The following is an 18,652-nucleotide window of genomic DNA, read 5'->3' on the forward strand; positions in this document are numbered from 1 at the left end:
AGGTTTCTCATTGTATTTTCTCTCCTTGCCCCGCAGAGAGGGGGAGTGGAAGAGTGGCTTGGTGAGCACCTGGCCAGCAGCCAAGGTCAACCTGTTGCAAGTGGTTAAGAAAAATTCTGTGTGGTGTTGGTGGATGTTTTTAGGCCTCTTTCATCTGTGTTTGCAGAAAGCGCCTAATTTTGTTCAAGTTTGATCAAACCTGATTTAATTTTTGTTCGGAGAAATGTGTGTCTTGCTTAAAAAGGTTCCTACTCACTGGTCAGTTTACCTTTAGATGTAGTGAAAACCGTGTTTGACAGTCATCTTAGAGCTGCTGCTGTGTATGTCAGATCGACTGTGCAAAGGCTTTCCAAGCATTCTTCAACCGTAGATCTTTTCCTTTAGTCATACACAGCTATAAAAACCCAAAGCATTGTTGAGTACCATGTACAAGAAGACTAATTTTTTTCCACATGGTAGAACTGAGTAAGCCCTAAAATCCTGGTTGAAAGAGGATTGGGAGTTTTCTTCTTCATCCAAATTGACAGTTACGTTTATAGGATCTAAGGCTTAACTGTGGGCTGACATGCAAAAACAATTGCTTCTGGTCAGTAATGAATGCAGAAGCAGCTGGCTGGATGATGGCATCTCATCTGGCAGTCTGTGTACAAAGGTGTCTTTAAATATGTTCTATTTGAACCAAACAGTGAACAGATTCTGTAAGGAAGTGATAAAGGCTTGCTGTACTGAGCACTTCTGAAAGAAGCCAGTCTGGTCTTGTTTCTTCTCCTTACAGTCCTAATTCCAGTCATTGCTAAGTGGTCGCCGTGTGTCTTTTACAACATGCGTTGTGAAAAGTGCTGTGTAAAGTAGTACAATTGTACTTCCCTCTGCTAGAGATTTGACACAGAGCATGACACTGTGCACAGAGGCAATGGGACAGGGTACCAGTAAGCACCTTTGAGAAATGCTGAGGAAGGGAAGAACAAAACAGAAAAAAACAGCCGTAGGACTGTTGAAGAAGTTCCTTGTAAGGCAGGTAGCACATCTACGTGGATGCTATGAAAGAATAAAACATTCTTCTTGCTTTTTAGCAAACTAGCTAAGTAGTAAATGGTTATTCAGAAATTGCTCGTGGGAGGGGGTGGGGATGAACCTTTGCAACATCTTTTGGGTAGTCTAGGTGTTCATGAGGTGTGCTTATTAGCTCCCCGTCTGCCTTGATTTCCTGTATGTTGTCACGTAACAATGTTAAGCTTAGCAACTTGAAACTCAGTCCAACTGCTTAATTTCAATTAAGATAGCTTCAATTTTTTAAGAAGCCACATAAATCCAGCATTTTAGATTCAGATATGTTTCTAGAACTTACACGTTCAGTATTCTGATCTTTTCAGAACTTGAACTGTAGAATTAGACTTATTTTTAAGTACCAAACATTGATTTATTTTTGTCGCATTCTTTGAATGAGTGACTTCTTAGCGAAATTAAATTTGTTAGACTGTTTAATTTAAAAAATATGTTTTGATATGCTTAACAATTTTGTATGTTGAGTGCGTATTTTGTAAGCTTAATCTACTGCTTTTTAATGGCTAGAGGTAGTATACCACAGGTAAAACCTTGTTTCTCTTTCCCAGGTAGCAGTACACTTCTGTCTTTGAGGCTGTTCTCAGTTGGAAGATACAAAGTGTTTACCAAAGGATTTTACAACTTGCAGAATAGGTTTAAAAATCACTATTAGTTGTACTCCACAGATCATGTAGAATAAACTGCCAGCTTAGTTATTTAACTGCAGCTTCTTTTGACAATGGAAAATGTTATTTTTTTTTCCTCTGGGTTTCTTTTGACCTTCTTTGTTTTCTTTACTGGTTTTCTACTCAGTTGTATAAGCGCTAGTTCTATCATCTGAGTGTGGTGACAGTAGCTGGTCTGGTTGATTAGATGACTTGGGAATTTCAGTAATATGGGTAGCAAAACACATAAAATAGTATATTGCAGAATAGTCTTGAATTTTCTCAAACTAACAACTAAAGATCTTTAATTTGGTAGAACACTTAGATCTTTGATACTCTTTTTAACGAAAAAATATATGTTGAAATGGTGATGACTGTCCTTCTGCAACTTCTTATTTGTTTTTGTAATTCTAGGAGACTCTGCAAAGGATTGTCTCTACTCTAGCGAACAAAAATGATGAAATTCACAACTTCATTGACATGCTGAACCAAACAATAAGAAACGTACAGGTATTTATGTTAAGACTCGTTGGCTGTACCTCAGAGGGGACCGGTTTGCCAGTTTTGTCAGCTGTAAAGTGGTTGCGTAGTGTATAAGGAATGGGCTATAAGAATCAAACTTAAACTATAACTTTATGTTGGAACCACATAGGAAAACACTTTACTTTTGAAGTGGAAGGTATAGTGGTACCTCCATTTGAAAGGTATAGTGTTTTTGCTTTTCTGGAAAAACAAACAAAAAAAACCCACTATTTTGAGGGGTTCGATTTGTTTGGAAGAGGGAATCTGTTTTTGATGCGTGACCTCAAACTCCTGTTATTTACAGGTAGTCTGTTCTTTCAGACATCTGTTTGGCAGATTGGGTAATGAGAACATCTAGATACTTCAGGGAAATTCTTTGCTCTTTCCCTTTTTAGTAGTTGCAAATTGTTGGGCTTAAGTCAACAGTTAGATCTGTTTTTTAGGGTATTTGCTCTAGGTTCAGTTTCCTTCAGCCTGTCAATAAGCAGTAAGTCGTTTCTTGTTAGAGCTGAGCCAATTTAGTAGCTGAAATGGAAGTCATCCAACAGATTTTTAATCTGCCTTAAATGCAGTTTATAGTTTCACAGGAAGTTATTTTATATGAAACTGGATATCCGCCTCTTTACAAACATCAGGTAGCTACTATATAGTTGCAAGAGGGAAATGAAGGCCTTTTAGCACGGAACAAAGTTGCCAGATAAGTTGGTTCTGTGCAGGTTTCTGAGTATCACAGAAGTTTTCATGGATTTCTGTTGTCAGTGCCCTGATGTTAAGTCTGCTTAGGAGCTACCTATTGTTCTTAGTGTTTTCTCCTCTTTGCTAAAGTGAGGAGCAATAACAAGGTATATAGTGGTCTTGGCAAAGTGTATTTGGGCAAACAATGGGATTTTCAGTCTGAAAGGCTAGTCTGCATGGTTTCCAGTACAAATTGCAATAGTCTTCAATTCTCTTTTCAGGTAAACTCTTCTAAAGTGATCCGTGAGTTGGATGAAGAATTTGATGCTCTGTATTCAGTGCTGGATGAGATGAAGGGGACTATGGCCAACACTATTCAGCAAGAAAGAGCTCATAAAATTCAAGCTCTGCATGTAACTATAAAATTTCTTTAATCTAGTTGCAAAAATTTTCAGATGTAGTTTTAAACTGCTGTTTTAAGTCTTAACTTGAAAATAAGGCTATGGTAGTGTTGCAAGAAGTACAGTAACTACAAGGTAAATGTCTTCTTTCATTTAAGTGCTTCTCTGGTCTCTTCTAGGATTCTTCATGGTCTCTAGTGCATTTATGTTCTGGACGTAGTTACATGGATAGAAAGTGGTATAACCTATAACTTACAGGTGGAGAAGGGCTTCATAGGAGAAGGACTTGGTTATGTTTGCTGCCATCATAGCATGGTCTGGGTTGGAAGGGACCGTAAAGACCATCTAATTCCAACCCCCTGCCATGGGCAGGGACACCTCCCACCAGACTAGGTTGCCCAAAGCCCCATCCAGCCTGGCCTTGAGCACCTCCAGGGACAGCGGCATCTATAGCTTCTCAGGTAACTCGTTCCAGTGCCTCACCACCCTCAGAGTAAAGAATGTCTTCCTCATATCTAATCTAAATCTACCCTCTTTTAGCTGTTACCCCTTGTCTTATCACCACACCCCCTGACACAGATTCCCTCCCCAGCTTTCCCGTAGGCCCCCTTTAGGCACTGGAAGGCTGCTATAAGGTCTGCCTGGAGCCTTCTCTTCTCCAGGCTGAACAACCCCAACTCCCTCCGCCTGTCTCCATAGGAGAGGTGCTCCAGTCCTCTGGGCATCCTCATGGCCCTCCTCTGGACTCGTTCTAATACGTCCATGTCCTTCTTGTGCTGGGGGCCCCAGAGCAGAACGCAGTGCTCCTGGTGGGGTCTCATGAGAGCAGAGCAGAGGGGGACAATCACCTCCCCAGCCCTGCTGTCCACGCTGCTTTTGATGCAGTCAGGATACGGTTGGCTTTCTGGGCTGCAAGTGCACACTGCTGGCTCATGTTGAGATTCTTGTCAACCACCACCCCCAGGTCCTTCTCAGAGCTGCTCCCAATCTGTTTTCTGCCAAGCCTCTGTTTGTGCTTGGGATTGCTCTGACCAAGATGCAGGACCTTGCACTTAGTCTTGTTGAACCTTATGAGGTTCACACAGGCCCACCTCTTAAGCCTGTCCAGGTCCATTTTTTCTTCAGAAAATTCACCTTCACTTAGCCAGACAGTTTAAAGAAACCTGAGGAACTGTTTCTTAAAACAAATTCCACAGGATTCTTTATAAGGTTTGTTTTATCCTCATACTATATACTTGGTGGTGTAAATCATTTCAGAATTTCTGGGTGCACAATATAAGTTTTACTTTCACACCTCCAATTTTATATTTCTGCTTTAAATCCTTCTGAAGAGTCTCAACAGACAGAGGTCTGCACACATCCAGGAATACCTGAACTTTTAATATTTAAAGAATATGTGCTTCTCTATAAGTTGTAGAAGAATTTCATCTGTGGCTTGTATCAATTATTTTATGTTCTAGTGAAGCAAAACTGAAGTTAATCTTGCAAGTAATTTTTCAGGAGAGGAAAACTATTTTAGCAGTTACTCTTATGACTGTCTGACTTGACTGTTGAGAAATGTTCTGTTAATTTTGTTAATATGTTAGTTTTCTGGTGGTTAATCTAATTTGATCAAACAAGGTGTGGTTTAACCACGTTCTGAAGGCTCATCAGCGCTGTACAGTCGTACCATGAATCGCTGCCTGGTATCTGTGTTAAACATGAAAGCTGCTATTTAAATCAGACGAGGATGAAGACGAATGGAACGTTGTAGATCACTGATGCAGTCATTAAGCCCCCTACTCATCTTTCAGTTGAGGCTGTACTCTGACTGCAGGCATAAGGCATACTTTCTCTGCTTGGTGACAGATCAAGCTTCCTCTGTAACCGAGGCACTGCAAGAGTGCTTTTCCTAACAGGGAATCTACCACTCCAACAGAAGAAGACTGTTGTGCTGAATGTATCAATCCAAACTGTTACCTTTTGTTTGGAACTGAAAACTTTTGTATGAGGAAATCAAAGAGCTTCAATAAGGTCTACAATTCCTGTTTAAAGGAATTGACTTGCTTAATTTATTGTCTCCTTGAAGTGCTTATACTGTAATTCGTAGCTGATTAGATAGATGCCTTTGAGAATAAGCTGTAACTTGAATTACTTTGCATATTAGTTTAAATGACTGAGGATTTACTTGTTAGGTTGGTCCTTCACAAATAATTTCCTTGAAAGTTAATGCTGAAAAATGGAAATTCTTCTTTGCCCTTGCTTTGAAAGTAATTTTTTTTTTTAATTTTAGGGCAGTGTGTTTTAATGACACTGAAGTACTTATTTTTAATTCTCAAATGGTGATGTATATGTGAACTGGTCATATAAGCATCCAGTTACCGTGTCACTTCTGCAAAGCTGTTTGGAAATGCCTCTGGCATTTGCTGCTCTTTGAGGTGTTTGCTTGGGACATTTTGGCAGCATTGCAGTATATCTAAGTTTGTCAGCTTTGAATATCCTCCAAAGAGGAGAGCAACTGTGTTAGATGAATCACGGCTTGTGTTAACTGCATGCTTCAGGAGTTACCTGGAAACTGTCTGTAAACCTTTAGCAGCTGGACTGTTCCCTGCTGCTATTTTATCCTTGAACAGTGAATTTGAGGTGCATCTGAGGGCACCTGGGAGCTGACCAAGGCCAATCCACCCCACTTGCCAAAACTAGTTACGCTTGTGAAGTGTCTGAGAGACCTGTCTGTTCTCAAAGTTGGTGCAAATTCTAGTTGCTTTTGAGCCAGTGATTACTGTAGAGTCCTGTTTAGTCTTTTCCGAAGTGTTTTAGAGAAAATTAGTTACTTGATTTGTTCTGAGATATTATGGGATATAAAAATACCACATGGGTTGAAATACATCTTGAACAGCTATACAAAAGCTGCTGGCAGGTTTAAAATGTGCATCTTGTTTGACCTTGTTTGTATGTTCAGAATCCTGTGGAATATTCAAAATCAATCTGTTTAGGGGTTATATCCATAGTTTATAGTATCAGAAGTTCAGTGCGGACTACTTTATTTACTGTAAAGAGTTTATTAGTAATAGTGTTTTAGTTAACCCTGAAAGGAGTTTCTCTTACTCCCTTCTTTCTCTATTCCTGTTCCCTTATCCCCCGTTCATTATACTGCAGTGTTCCTTTTTAGGATTGTCTTATGCCAGTTCTGGAGCTTGCAGGAGAGAAAACTATCCTTCCTTTTTTCAATGTTACTCCTACATTAAACAATATCAATTCATTGATGAAGAAAACTTCTGTAAGTAGAAAGAGAGGTGTACATGGACTTAGGCATTTCATTGCTTATGATATCCTAATGTTGGGAGAAACAGGCCTTAAAAATCAAGTCTGTCATTTAAGTTAGGCTTCTGCATTCACCACCTGCCAAGCTTTTGGATTTACAGGACATGCCATGAAACACCGTGCACTTGTCAAGCACAGTGAAGTTCTTGCTAACACTGTGTACGTCAGTTGTAATAGCCTTGACTAGCTAAGGTAACTTTTAAGTTGTCAGAAAGTCATAGCAAAGTTGTGTAGCTGTAGTACTGGTAGCTTGCAAATCACTTTTTAAATGTGAATACATCAAATTATTTTTACTTTCTTATTTTACTTCAGAATCAGCTTAGCCAGTGTGGCAGTGCCCTCGAGAGTTCTGAAGAGCTGCTGGAACTTGCTGCACGGACGCTGAATATAATGGACCCCACGGAATTCTCAAAGGTAGAAAACATTAAATGGATATGCATTAGGCAGGTGTTGGTATTTGGCTCAATTTGCAACAGCCTTTGCATTACGGAACTGGACCCTGCAAACTTAACAGGAATACTGATTGTAAGGTTCATGAGGCATGTAAAAACCACAGTTAATGCTCTGTAGAGGAGTTGAGTCAGTAGTCTTAAGTTTTAATTTTCTTTTGTCAAACTGTTCTATGAAGGTGTGGTATTCAAAGAAGTTTTCATTTGTGGTCAGGGTCAAATGTGATTGTCTGAGAGAATTCACAGAACTGCATGAACAAGCTGCAGGTTTTTTTGTGTTCTAGTTTACTTAGTATTAGGGTCTTGCACCATAACTGTACGTCTCTGGGCAATTCCTTGCAGGCTTAGTAACTCAATCAGAAGTATAGGGTTAACTTGAATACCTGTAGCAGGCTGTTTTCAGCATTGACCATTGTGGACCTAACTGAGACATTTGTTGCTGTGTTCCAGATGTGTAGGGTCTGTGGCTGGAAGGAAAAAAAAAAAAACCAGAACCTACACTCAGGCCCCGTATAAATACACAACTACATTAACCTGTTCCAGCCTTCTTTCAGTTCTAGTATCAATATTACTTAACGATGCTAAACTGTATGTGTAGAAATGTTTGAGACCTTACATGCTCAGCTGTGAGGCCGGTCTTCATTTGTCCATCATGGTAGCTAATATATACAATATCTAACAAAATAGGTATTTTCTTCTGTAGAGTGAGTGGGGGGGGAAAGAAATGCCTTCTCCCGGATAACTATCAGTGTTTACCAAATCTGTATTGATGCTAGGTAAGTCAACCCAGAAGGTGAAGGTGAAATAAATCTCTGTAAAATTCAACTGAAACTTACAGTATGAGTGGTGGCCACACCTCAAAGCCATGGCAAGTGTCCCGTCATTTGCCCTACATTACGTGACACTTGAAGAAACATCTGTGTTCTAACTGCAGCTGTTCTTAGATGACAAGATGTGTTTCTGTTTTGCAGAACTTCATGCAAGCTGCGGATCTTTAATTTGTAATCCTGAACTCTTTAGCTGTTCTGAAAGATCTTATGAAACTTAATTCAGGGCAGCTCTTCCTGTACTCCTCCATACCTTCTAATGTATTTGTAAACACCGAAGGCAAGAGCTGGATTTGGGCCGCACATTGAGGTTCTAATACAAATAATGCATATGTTGTTACAGCCTTTTTGTAAATTAGAGGCGACGTGTCTAACTGGAAGAAGAATATACTTACAAACTAGTAAAATATTTCCAGATATACACTGACTAGGTACAGCAGTTTCTGTGTGTAATATCCTTTGCTGAAATAATCCTTACGCAAGTTGCAGGCAGGGTCAGTCACACGAAATCCAAGACCCAATTACTTTTGCCTTTCTGCATTTTAATTGGAGGAACAAAGACACAAATTACTCCACTGTCTTACACTGCCAGTTGTACCTTTTGGCAACATGTTTGTGTGCAAGTTGCTTTCTGAGTGTCAGCTTTGATTTATTTGCCTTGAAGAGCGACAATTCCTAAACTGAATGCTTTTCTTAGCACTTCAGTTTGAGTTGTCCTTTCTGACTTGTCACAGAGATGTGTAAAGATTTGTTAGCTCTTGAGAACTATGTAGAATGTAGCTTTGGATTAATTTTAAGTCGTTTTACAGAACATCTCTAATGCTTTTTTCAATTGAGCATGCAAAGTTATATGAATGTTTGCTGGAAGAAAATTTCTTTAAATTTGGAGTCTGAGGCTTAAGATACCAAAGTCCATTTCAGTGAACTCCTTATATCTACGATTTTAAACTTTAGTTACACCTAGATTGAACTTGTAAATATGTCTCAGGTATATCATGCATGGTAATACTGCCTTAGCTAGTAGCTCGTTAAAGCTTCTGGACTACTAATAGGAATGCCAAGTATAGCTGCAAGGGCGACTCCAGCCCTGACTCCCTTTTACTGGCATAGATTTTCTCTGGATCCTGCAATAAGTTCAGGAGAAACTAGCATAAGACTATTTTTTTTTCTGGTGTAGATTTTTGATGGCTGTGTTCACTGAATTAGCTTACCTGGTCAAAGGAGCACAAATGCCAAGCAGCACATGGGAGTGCAGTGGTTAGGTAGGATGTGATTTGACACTGCTGTGCAGCCAACCTGAGATTGGTTGATAAGCCTTCTTTGTCAGTGGTCTGGAAACAAACCAAATTTGAAGGAGCTAGTCAGGGACTGTCTTGCAGAGAATTTTTCATTGAATTCTGAATATCACACGTTCCACAAGATGTAGAGGTTACAAAGAAGGCTTTGTAAGTAACAGTCTTGTCTACAGCTGTCATGTAGGAAAATCAGTAGTCGTTCCTATGATAACTTTTTGTTTTATATAAAACAAAGCTACCTCTTAAGCTAAATTATTTATAAACATTTGTTCTTTCTACTTCCACCTTGGAAATATAAAATTGGTTTTATAGCAGGGAAATCTATGGTTTTTTTTTACCCCCCCTCACAGAGTGTGTTTTGTATTTAATGGAAACATTTGGAAGTCCTTCACTTTTGTTTGACTTACAGGTTTAGTGATGTCATGTTTTTGGAAGGGAAAGTAGATAAGATGAACTCTGTCTTAGTAGCAGTGTTAACTGTACAGACTCAACAGGCCTACTAGCTAAGCCATCACAACTTGTACAATAACCTGTTTTAGGTTTGCAAGCCCTCTTGGTGAGGGATTGGGATTTTGTCTTTTCCAAATACCAGTTAAGGTTTATCTTTAAGATATACCATTAGTGTTTCTGCATTTGCTTCAGTGGTATCATTTATATGCTGTGCAATACTATATTTTGTGTATTGGAGTAATGGCATAGAGAGAGAACCTTTTAGGAAGCACAGTCAGAGTAGTACAATAACTTTCAGAGGAAATGTATTAATCCTATTTTTTTCCTTACTTGTGAATATACATCTGAGATAAATTGGGTATGGCTAAATATCACTAATGAGCATTTTGCAATTTAACTGAAAATAAAAGTAGTTAAATTTTACCAACTAGCTCATGGAACTCTTTTAAAATGTGATCGGGAGTAATTTAATTGATTCAGAGAAATCTGAAGAGACAAAGTTACATGGAGGAAGTTTAGTAATTTGGAATTGGTTTGGTGTGGTTCTTGAGATTGATTTTGTTTCCTGGTGATATACATTGTTACAGTTCTAACCAATAGTATTAACGTGCTTTTGGGGAATTTTATGCAAATGGTAAACTCATTGTGATCTCAAATCTGAACAACAGAACTCAGATTGCTCTCAGTCTTCTTGCATGGCATTGCCTTTGAGACTTGCATGGAAATACTAACTACCTTCTCTCTCTTCTCCCTGATGTGCATCAAGGCTGCCAGACAGATCAAAGATAGGTACAGTACAAAGTCTACCCTTTTTTGTCTCTTTGAATTAGTTTTATCCTTGAAAATGCATTTATTTTTAACGGAACATAGTCAGCTTAAATGAAATTCATTGTGTCTGCTTTCCTAAGTGCTCCTTATGATGTCTCAACTTAGGAAATAAAACTGAAACTTTTATTCTTCTCCTTCAGTGTTGTCCCTTGCTGGCTGTGGATCTTTCATAACTTAATAAAGAGAAGTTTTCAATGCAGGGAAGCATAGCCCTGCAGCAGCAAAACTTCTGGTTCTTTTAATAAAAGAAATTGAATTATGTTTCAAGCTGACTCTGTCCCTTTATATTGTGATAATTTTTTTTTTTGCACTTACAGACTTTTGCTAGCTAACTTTGGTTTTGAATGTAGCTGTTAAAATACTTCTGTTGATATCATTGGACTGATGTCAATGAATTCACTATTTCTGCTGGGTTTTCTTTGAACTATGTCTTCAGACTACTGTTTTGAAAACAACCTCACTATTTCAAAATAAATATGAAGGCCATTTTCTGTTACTAAAGTTAACTATGCTCTGTGAATCTGGTTCAGAAAATTTCCTGTACTATGCATGACATTTTGAAAGACAGCTCACAGGGTGCTACCAGCATGTGCTATTCTTATTGACCAGTTCAATTGAGCAAATTGGTTTGCTTTCAGTTTACAGACTTTCAAGGAAGAGTCTGGTTGTGTAAAATCCCTGAAGTTTTATGAAAAATTAGTAATTGCTGGAGAAATTAATCATCACATTTCCAAGGGTAAAGAACTGGAGTCGTTAATAAATCAGATGGATAGTGGCAGTGATAGGATTCGTAATACTTTTTATCTATAGAAAGTGCCCTTTTATTCCTTCTGGTTTCTTGAAATGCTGTGTAATCTAGTGCTTTTGAACCAGTTGTGGCTGGTTGTCTGTATGAGATTGGTGCCTAAACAGAAGTTAAAAATCTGTCTGAGGCTTACTACTTAGTGTTCTGTTACTGCTAATCGGCATTTTTGTTCCTTAAGGAGAAATTTACTCTAACAGTCTGACAGTGGCCCATACTGAATTTTAAAAGGTCAACTCTGTCTTATCAATTGCCTTGTCTGTTTTACTATGTTTGTTTCATAATTGGCTCATGTTTCCCAATACTATAATTCTTTTCATGCTAATCTTTAATACACAACTTCATATTTCCTTCTCTTTCTTCACTGCCTAGAGCATTTTTCGTCCTTTAATGCAACTGTAGTTAGCACACCATCTCTATTATATACTAGTGAAGTACTTAGTAGCTCACAGAAAGTCGTATGCATTAGGTATTCTAAAGATGTAACAGATCTGTGAGTGTAAATTGGATATGAATTCTTGTAGTTGACTTTCTATTACGATGAGTATACTACTTCCTAGTTAAGAGTCTTTTTAAAACAGAAGACAGACCTGTGTGCTGTCTCCAATCAGTCAGTTATTCAAATTCTGCCACATGGCCTGGTGACTTCAGTGTTAAAGAACTAGAAAAGAGACTTGCTATCCTTTTGTTGAGGTCCAGTCCAAGTAGTACAGGAGTGTCCGAAGAGTATCTGGAGTAAGGACTGAGCTAAGAAATGGAAATGGGAGCAGTGCTTCAGTGTCTCTTGTGAGGCTGATGAAATTCTTGCATGCTCCGAAGTTGTGGGTGTCTGCAACCTAAACATTTCTTCATCCCCAGTTAAGATCAGAGGTAGATATGAAATCAGAATATCCAGGTTGTTCACTGATATTTGTAAATGCCTTCTGAGCAATGCTTAACAGTAGAAAATGCATTCCTCTTTGGAGGTAGTAAGTGAATCTTGTCCATCAGAAAAGTTTCTTGACTTCTTAAACTGCAGGTTTAAGTTTCAAATTGCTAAGTGTATAGAACACAATGTGATTCTGCAGTGCTTTAGGTCTTTGAACTTCCTGATTTTATGTAAGGTGATCTGAGTTCTTAGTTTCAACTCACATTCTGGCGCATTAAAACAGATGATTGGCTTTTCTCTAGTCACTTTTAATGTATCTTTGCCTAGTAATGCAGTCACTGGGAGATCACACCATATTGTCTTTGAGATAAAAACATCAACAAAAGTGTTTTGGAATCTGTACTAAGCGTTGAGCAGTTATGAAAGACCAGGATATTTTGTAATAAATCGGAGAACAGTATTTTGACTAACAGTTTGAAATTAAAAATACAGATTTTCTGATCGTTGTTTTTGAAAGTAACCGCAGGTCTTAATGCAAAATACATTTTGCTAATTCTGCTTTATTGACTTTAGAGTCACAATGGCTTCAGCATTTCGCATCTCTCTGAAACCAAGCATCAGTGATAGTATGACTCATTTGATGGTGGACTTCTCCCTGGAACGGCATGCACTCCAGGCTCTAAGGTTTTTGCCAGGTAAAACAGTATGCAATGACTTTAATTTGTTACTACTTCAACAAATAACTACATAAAAAAAAAAAACACAAAACACCCTTGTGCACCCTGAGAAGCAAATATTTTGCTGGATGTTAAGCTGAATATCTTGAGCGTAAAAGAGTTTTCTAGTTTTATTGTGTTAATTTCTACGTAATGCGGCATTTCAGAAAATCAGTCTCAGAGGTGAGAATGAATGTTCCAGACATTTTTTTTTTTTTTCTTGAGTTGTCAGTTCCTCTGTACTTCCTGAAACTTCCTGAAGTTTCTGAAGACTGTACCTGGTAGCTTGATGCTTAGTGACACCCTAAAGTCCTAGTAATAAGCAGTAGATTGTGTGTGGAACTGTAAGCTAATACATCACTTGATGTGAACGGTGATACAGCCCAAAATATGGGATAGTGTTCATCTTACTGGAGCAGTGAAACTTCTGATGTTTTCTGTTGTGGTTTAACCCAGCAAGTAGCTCAGCACCACACAGCTGTTTGCTTACTCCCCCACAGTGGGATGGGGGAGAGACTCAAAAAAAGGTAAAAAGTACAGTAGCTTGTGGGTTGAGATAAGGACAGTTTAATAAGGAAGGGGGACAAAACAACACCCCCCCCCCCCCCCCCCTTCTACCTCTCTGCATATAAAAACCAACACAATACAAGTGATGCTGTGATGGTTTTACTGTGCTAGACAGGTGAACTCCACCACAACTGCTCTCTGGCTCCCCCTCCTCAGAAGAGGAGGGGAAGAAGTAAAGGAAAGAACAACTCATGGGTTGAGATAAGGATAATTTAATTAAGGGAAAATAATTATTAAGGAAATATTATTATTAATTAAACAATTTAACAAAAGGGAAAAAAGGGAAAGGGAAGAAGGGAGGGGAAAATGGAAAAACAAAACAAGTAAAGGCTGTGTGGAAGTACAGAGGAAAGAAATTACTCTCTACCTCCCACAAATGAGCGATGCTTGACCACGTCCTTGAAGCAGGGCCTCAACACACGTAGCCGGTGTTCGGGAGGACAGACGTTTTCACAACGACAGCCCACCCCTCCCCTCTTCTTCCTTTTTCCACCTTTTATTGCTGAGTGTGATGTCATGTGGTATGGAATATCCCTTTGGTTGGTTTAGGTGATGTTCCTGGTGATGTTCCTTTCTCACTTTTTGCCCACCCCCTAGGAGGGTTAGAGAGAGTCCTGATGCTGTGCCAGCACTGCTCAGCAGCAGACATGACACTGGTGTGATACCACTGCTGTTCTAGCTACAAGTGCAGAGCACAAGCACTGTATGGGCTGCTGCAGGGACAGTTAACATCCCAGCCAGTCCCAGTACAGATGCACAGAGCAATTGCTCACCACAGCGATGGATGTGTGCGCAACCAGTCCCTGAGCAACTGCCAACCCAACCCATCCCCCTGGCCAACTCTGCCATTTCTTTGGTTTAGCATGGTGCCACATGGTACAGAATGTTCCTCTGGTCACAGTTTGGGTTGGCTGTCCTGGTTGTGTCCCCTTCCAGCTCCCCGTGCACCCCCAGCTTACACACAGGCAGGGCAGCATGAGAAACCAGAAGTCCTTGGTTCTGTTTAAGTGCTGCTCAGTAACAACTAAAACATTCGTGTGTTATCAACATTTTTCTCATCTTCAAAACACAGCACCATACCAGCTAATATGAGGAAAATTAAACTCAGTCCCAGCTGAAACCAGGACATTATCACAATTAATGCATCTTTGTTACTGTTTGATACAAGTAAACTTAGATGCCGTATTCCAGTGTATGTTTCATGTATTTTACTCATTTTTCTTTCCTATTTAAACCACTTTGCCCTTGACTGATACCAAGAATATGTTGAAAAGAGTACTGCTGGCAGGGATTTAAGTTGCTTCATCTGTAAGTCACTAATCCATATCTTTTAAGGACTTAGCAGCATCAATTTTCATTTTGCCCATTTTTTCTTGTATACTGTAGATACAGTACATACAGCCATAATAAATTATCAGTAATATTTCTAGTTAGCTAGCAGTGTCTAGGCACAAATTGCCGTTGTATTTGTAGTTTCCAGCTGTCAGTCATTGCTTTGTATTTGATAGATAAGGGAACAAGCTAGATAAGCTGATCACAGCGCACCTTTTGGACAGAATGGGAGCATTAAGATCCGACACCAATCATGAACAAAGTATTGTATCTGGATGAAGAACTTCTTTAGTATGAACCTTCTTATATATGTGTTTTCCTTATCAAATTTTCAAATTTTAAATTGTTTGGGCCTTTCATTTGTAAACTGAAAATTTTAACTGTCTGGATATCAATCTTGCTTTCTTCTACTGTAGTGCCAAACTATCCAATTACTCTGACACTGAATCCTGATAGCTCAACTGTTGTAGGCGAAACTGCACTGAGCACTGATAGACTTTCAAACATCAGAAAATACTAATGACCTAGTGTGGGAAGGTGAAAACAATCTTACTATTATGGTAATACAGGCCTTTGAACACTGCCAGAATTATGCTGAAGACTTAATCACACTAAACACATGAAAGACTCTTTATCTGGTATCCTACACCATCCCAAAGATAATTGGACTAGGGGGCTAAACTTGCTAGTATATGTTCTGTAATACCTGTCCTCACTTTAATTATTCTTTTTCATAAGAAAGCATTTGACTGATGTTTGCTCAAATTATTGTTGCATAACTGAAATTTGATGACACATGCACATTTCGTTAACATTTGAGACTTGAATACCTCTGGTTTCAGTCTCTTCTGTGCAGCTTAATTGTTCGCAAGCATTTTAAGCTTATACCAGTTTGAATGTAGTTCCTTCTTGGCTTAACCTACCAGAGTGTAAGGGAAAAGGGGTATGTTTTAGCAATTGTATTTTAAAATATTTAAACACATCATCATGGAAAGGTATGAAGTAACATGCATAAAGCAAACTAGACTTGCTTCTGAGAGTTGCTATAGCTAGAAGGTGTTTTTATGTAGACAGTAAAATTGCCTATCTCTAAATGTGACTCAACTTTAATTAATGTGATGTTAATTGTCATCAGCTCTCATGGAGAAGAATTGTTGCTAACACTTTTCAAGGAACAGTACTTTCAACTGCATAAAGACAATCTGTATGTACCTAGGACTTGGTTACTGAGATGTAACTGTACAGAGAAATGCAAAACAAGAGTTTGGACATTATGAAAAGTGGTGTTTTGTGACAAAATCTGTAGGTCTTTCAGTCCCAGAGATGCTTCAGTATTGTACTTTTTTTTTTTTCTTAAATGTGCCTGCTTGATGTATTGACTTGCAGGCCACTTCTGTAGCCATTTGAACCTTTTTGTGAATGAAGAAACATAAGCTTTTGCAGACCCTTTTTCCAAAAACTGCAAACAAGAACACATTTTGTTTCCATGTCCTCCAGCAAAAATGTTCCTTGGACTTGGACACTAAGGATTTTGTAAATACCTTCTTTTGAAAAGCATACTCCAGTGACTGAAGTGCTCTTTGATTTCATGAAAATGAAATTTCTGTTGTTTATAAACAAAACTATAGTATTTTTTTTAGTGAATCATTGGAATTCTCTCCCCTTGTTTCAACATAAAAGTTGAAGAGGAAAAAAAGCTAGATAACTGCTGACTGGCTAGTGGAAACTATTATCCTGTTAATTGTCTGTAGTGGTGGAAGCAAACCGAGTGATACTGTTGCAGGGATGCAGCTGTTCTTGGCTTTGAAAGACTCAAGAGAAACAAAGTTTTGTAGTGTTACCCTAAATGTACATTCATAACTGCAAGCTCATGATTCCTCCTTGCTCTAGCATGTACTTGTTACCACTTCCAGCAGAGAATCAGCCCAACTTACTAACAAAACGTAAATGTGGAAATTAAGATGCAAATGTTAACTGTAGAGCTGGTAACATTTTTCTTCTTCTGTTAGGCGCTTATTAAGTGAAAGCGATATGTCTAGACTTTTATTGTGCTTTGATAATGGAATCCATTCACTAAAAAGAATGAGTGTTGGTGGGCTAAGGACAGTTTCTGAACTCTTAATAAATATAAGGAGACCATAGTATATTAAGTCTGTTCTCTTCTTTGAGTTGTTTTGTATATTTGTCTTTCTGCAGTCCCTAAAGCTCCAGAGATAGATACAGCAGCGTGTCTGGTTGCTGATAACTGCATAACAGTATCATGGAGAATGCCTGAAGAAGACAGCAGAGTTGATCACTTTGTTCTAGAGTATAGGAAAACCAACTTTGATGGGTTTGCTCGAGTTAAGGATGAACAGCCTTGGGAAGTGATAGACTATATTAAAGACACTGAATATACATTATCAGGTAAAGGTTGTTTTTATACTTGAAAAAATATTTAAAAAAAGAATCACAAGATATTGATAAAACTTATTATGCTTGGAAGTTTTGCAAAATATCCATTTTTCCGTAACTAATGAAGCTTTGTTCCATACTGGTCTTGGGTGTTTTGTACAATAACTTCTCTGCCTCCTATTTGGAGTTTGAAGTTTTGTAAAAATGCACCCATTAACCGAAGTTTATGGTGATACGTTTAAGCTTGTTTTTTTTGCAAATTCAGATAAATGGAAGACAGCTGTATGGAGTGTCTTAGTCTGGTAAAGTTGTCAGTGTTTAATTCAATTTTCTAAACATCCACTTTTTTAGGTCTGAAATTTGATAAAAAATACATGAATGTTAGAGTACAAGCTTGCAACAAAGCTGTGGCAGGGGAATACTCAGATCCTGTGACTCTGGAAACCAAAGGTAAAATCTGAAAGATTTTTAACCATGAATGCAGCAAAAACCTCGCACATACTGTCTGTCCTGCCTTCATATATGAACTTGTAATTTAAGTCACTTCTCAGCAGTGCTTGTATAGAAACAGTGTTCTAAGCAAAAAGGAAAACAATTCCTATAAAAGATTAAAAAGCATACTGGCAGAAAGCAGGTCTTTCAGCATTCAGATACAAAAAATATGTTAGCTTTCTAATGAAGCTTAACATTAATTGCTTTGAACTGTGGATTGACACTATTATGTGCCACTACATCATGCCAATGTGTTAAAGAGAGAGGAAGAACATTGTGGCTGAGCATCAGTAGGGCTCTTAGGGCATCTGTGCAGTTGATGTAGTTTTCTGTTGGTACATAGCATGTGACAGGTAACACATTTCTGTATAAGGAAGTTACTAAAAAGTGTGTTTTGACTTTGTAGCTGTAGATTCTAATTATGGTCAATGTTCAAAAAACAAACAGCTCCAAATTGCTAAAGTTACATCACTGTGTAAGAAATCAGTTGATCTGAGGCTGGGGGCATCCTGGCATTGTTTTGTAAATAAACTAGACGAATTTCTTGGAAGCGATGCTTTATAACAGAACACAAGTCTTAACTGTTATGGCAGAAATAATTATCTTGATGCTTTAGCTATACTAAAGTCTGCAGTGTAAAGGGCAAAATGGCTGGTACAACTGTGGCATGTACGCTGTACTCCAGCACTTGACATAAGCGTTGCTTATTGAGCCTTGAAACTTTCCTAAAGCACAGCCAGTGTATGGTGTTCATATGTATAGCAGCTGATATATTTACTTAATTTCTTTACTTAAATTCTTTATTCCAGTACCAGAAATGTAATTCTGATTTTGATTTTTCTGGGTAGATATTAAGCTGCCAATGTAATTTTTAGTGCATCTGTCCACCTTAACAGTGCATCTAGTTCACTTTCTTTTAATAGTCTGCCCACAGAAACTCAGCATCCTCATCAACATGCTTACCTCATTTTTTTAAAAACTTGTTGAGCTCCAAACTCATAAAATCTCAAGTATACTTTCTT

The 18,652-nt window shown here is 38.4% G+C and overlaps 1 protein-coding gene across 6 annotated transcripts in view; it reads left to right on the forward strand.

The window, feature by feature from the left end:
* FSD1L (fibronectin type III and SPRY domain containing 1 like) overlaps window positions 1–18,652 on the forward strand; it is a 32,891-nt gene that overhangs the window by 2,645 nt on the left and 11,594 nt on the right. For 5 of the 6 annotated variants that reach the window (XM_083815980.1, XM_083815984.1, XM_083815981.1 and 2 more), the window contains exons 2-8: window positions 2,124–2,219; window positions 3,188–3,319; window positions 6,923–7,024; window positions 10,398–10,420; window positions 12,703–12,824; window positions 16,941–17,150; window positions 17,490–17,588. In XM_083815980.1, coding sequence (XP_083672106.1) covers window positions 2,124–2,219; window positions 3,188–3,319; window positions 6,923–7,024; window positions 10,398–10,420; window positions 12,703–12,824; window positions 16,941–17,150; window positions 17,490–17,588 — 784 coding nt within the window. Of the gene's footprint in view, window positions 1–2,123; window positions 2,220–3,187; window positions 3,320–3,564; window positions 3,769–6,922; window positions 7,025–10,397; window positions 10,421–12,702; window positions 12,825–16,940; window positions 17,151–17,489; window positions 17,589–18,652 lie in introns of those variants that run through there. The other variant, XM_083815985.1, reaches the window with a different exon arrangement.

Source organism: Anser anser (genome assembly GCF_964211835.1).
Source record: "Anser anser genome assembly, chromosome: Z".
Taxonomy (NCBI): Eukaryota; Metazoa; Chordata; class Aves; order Anseriformes; family Anatidae; genus Anser; species Anser anser.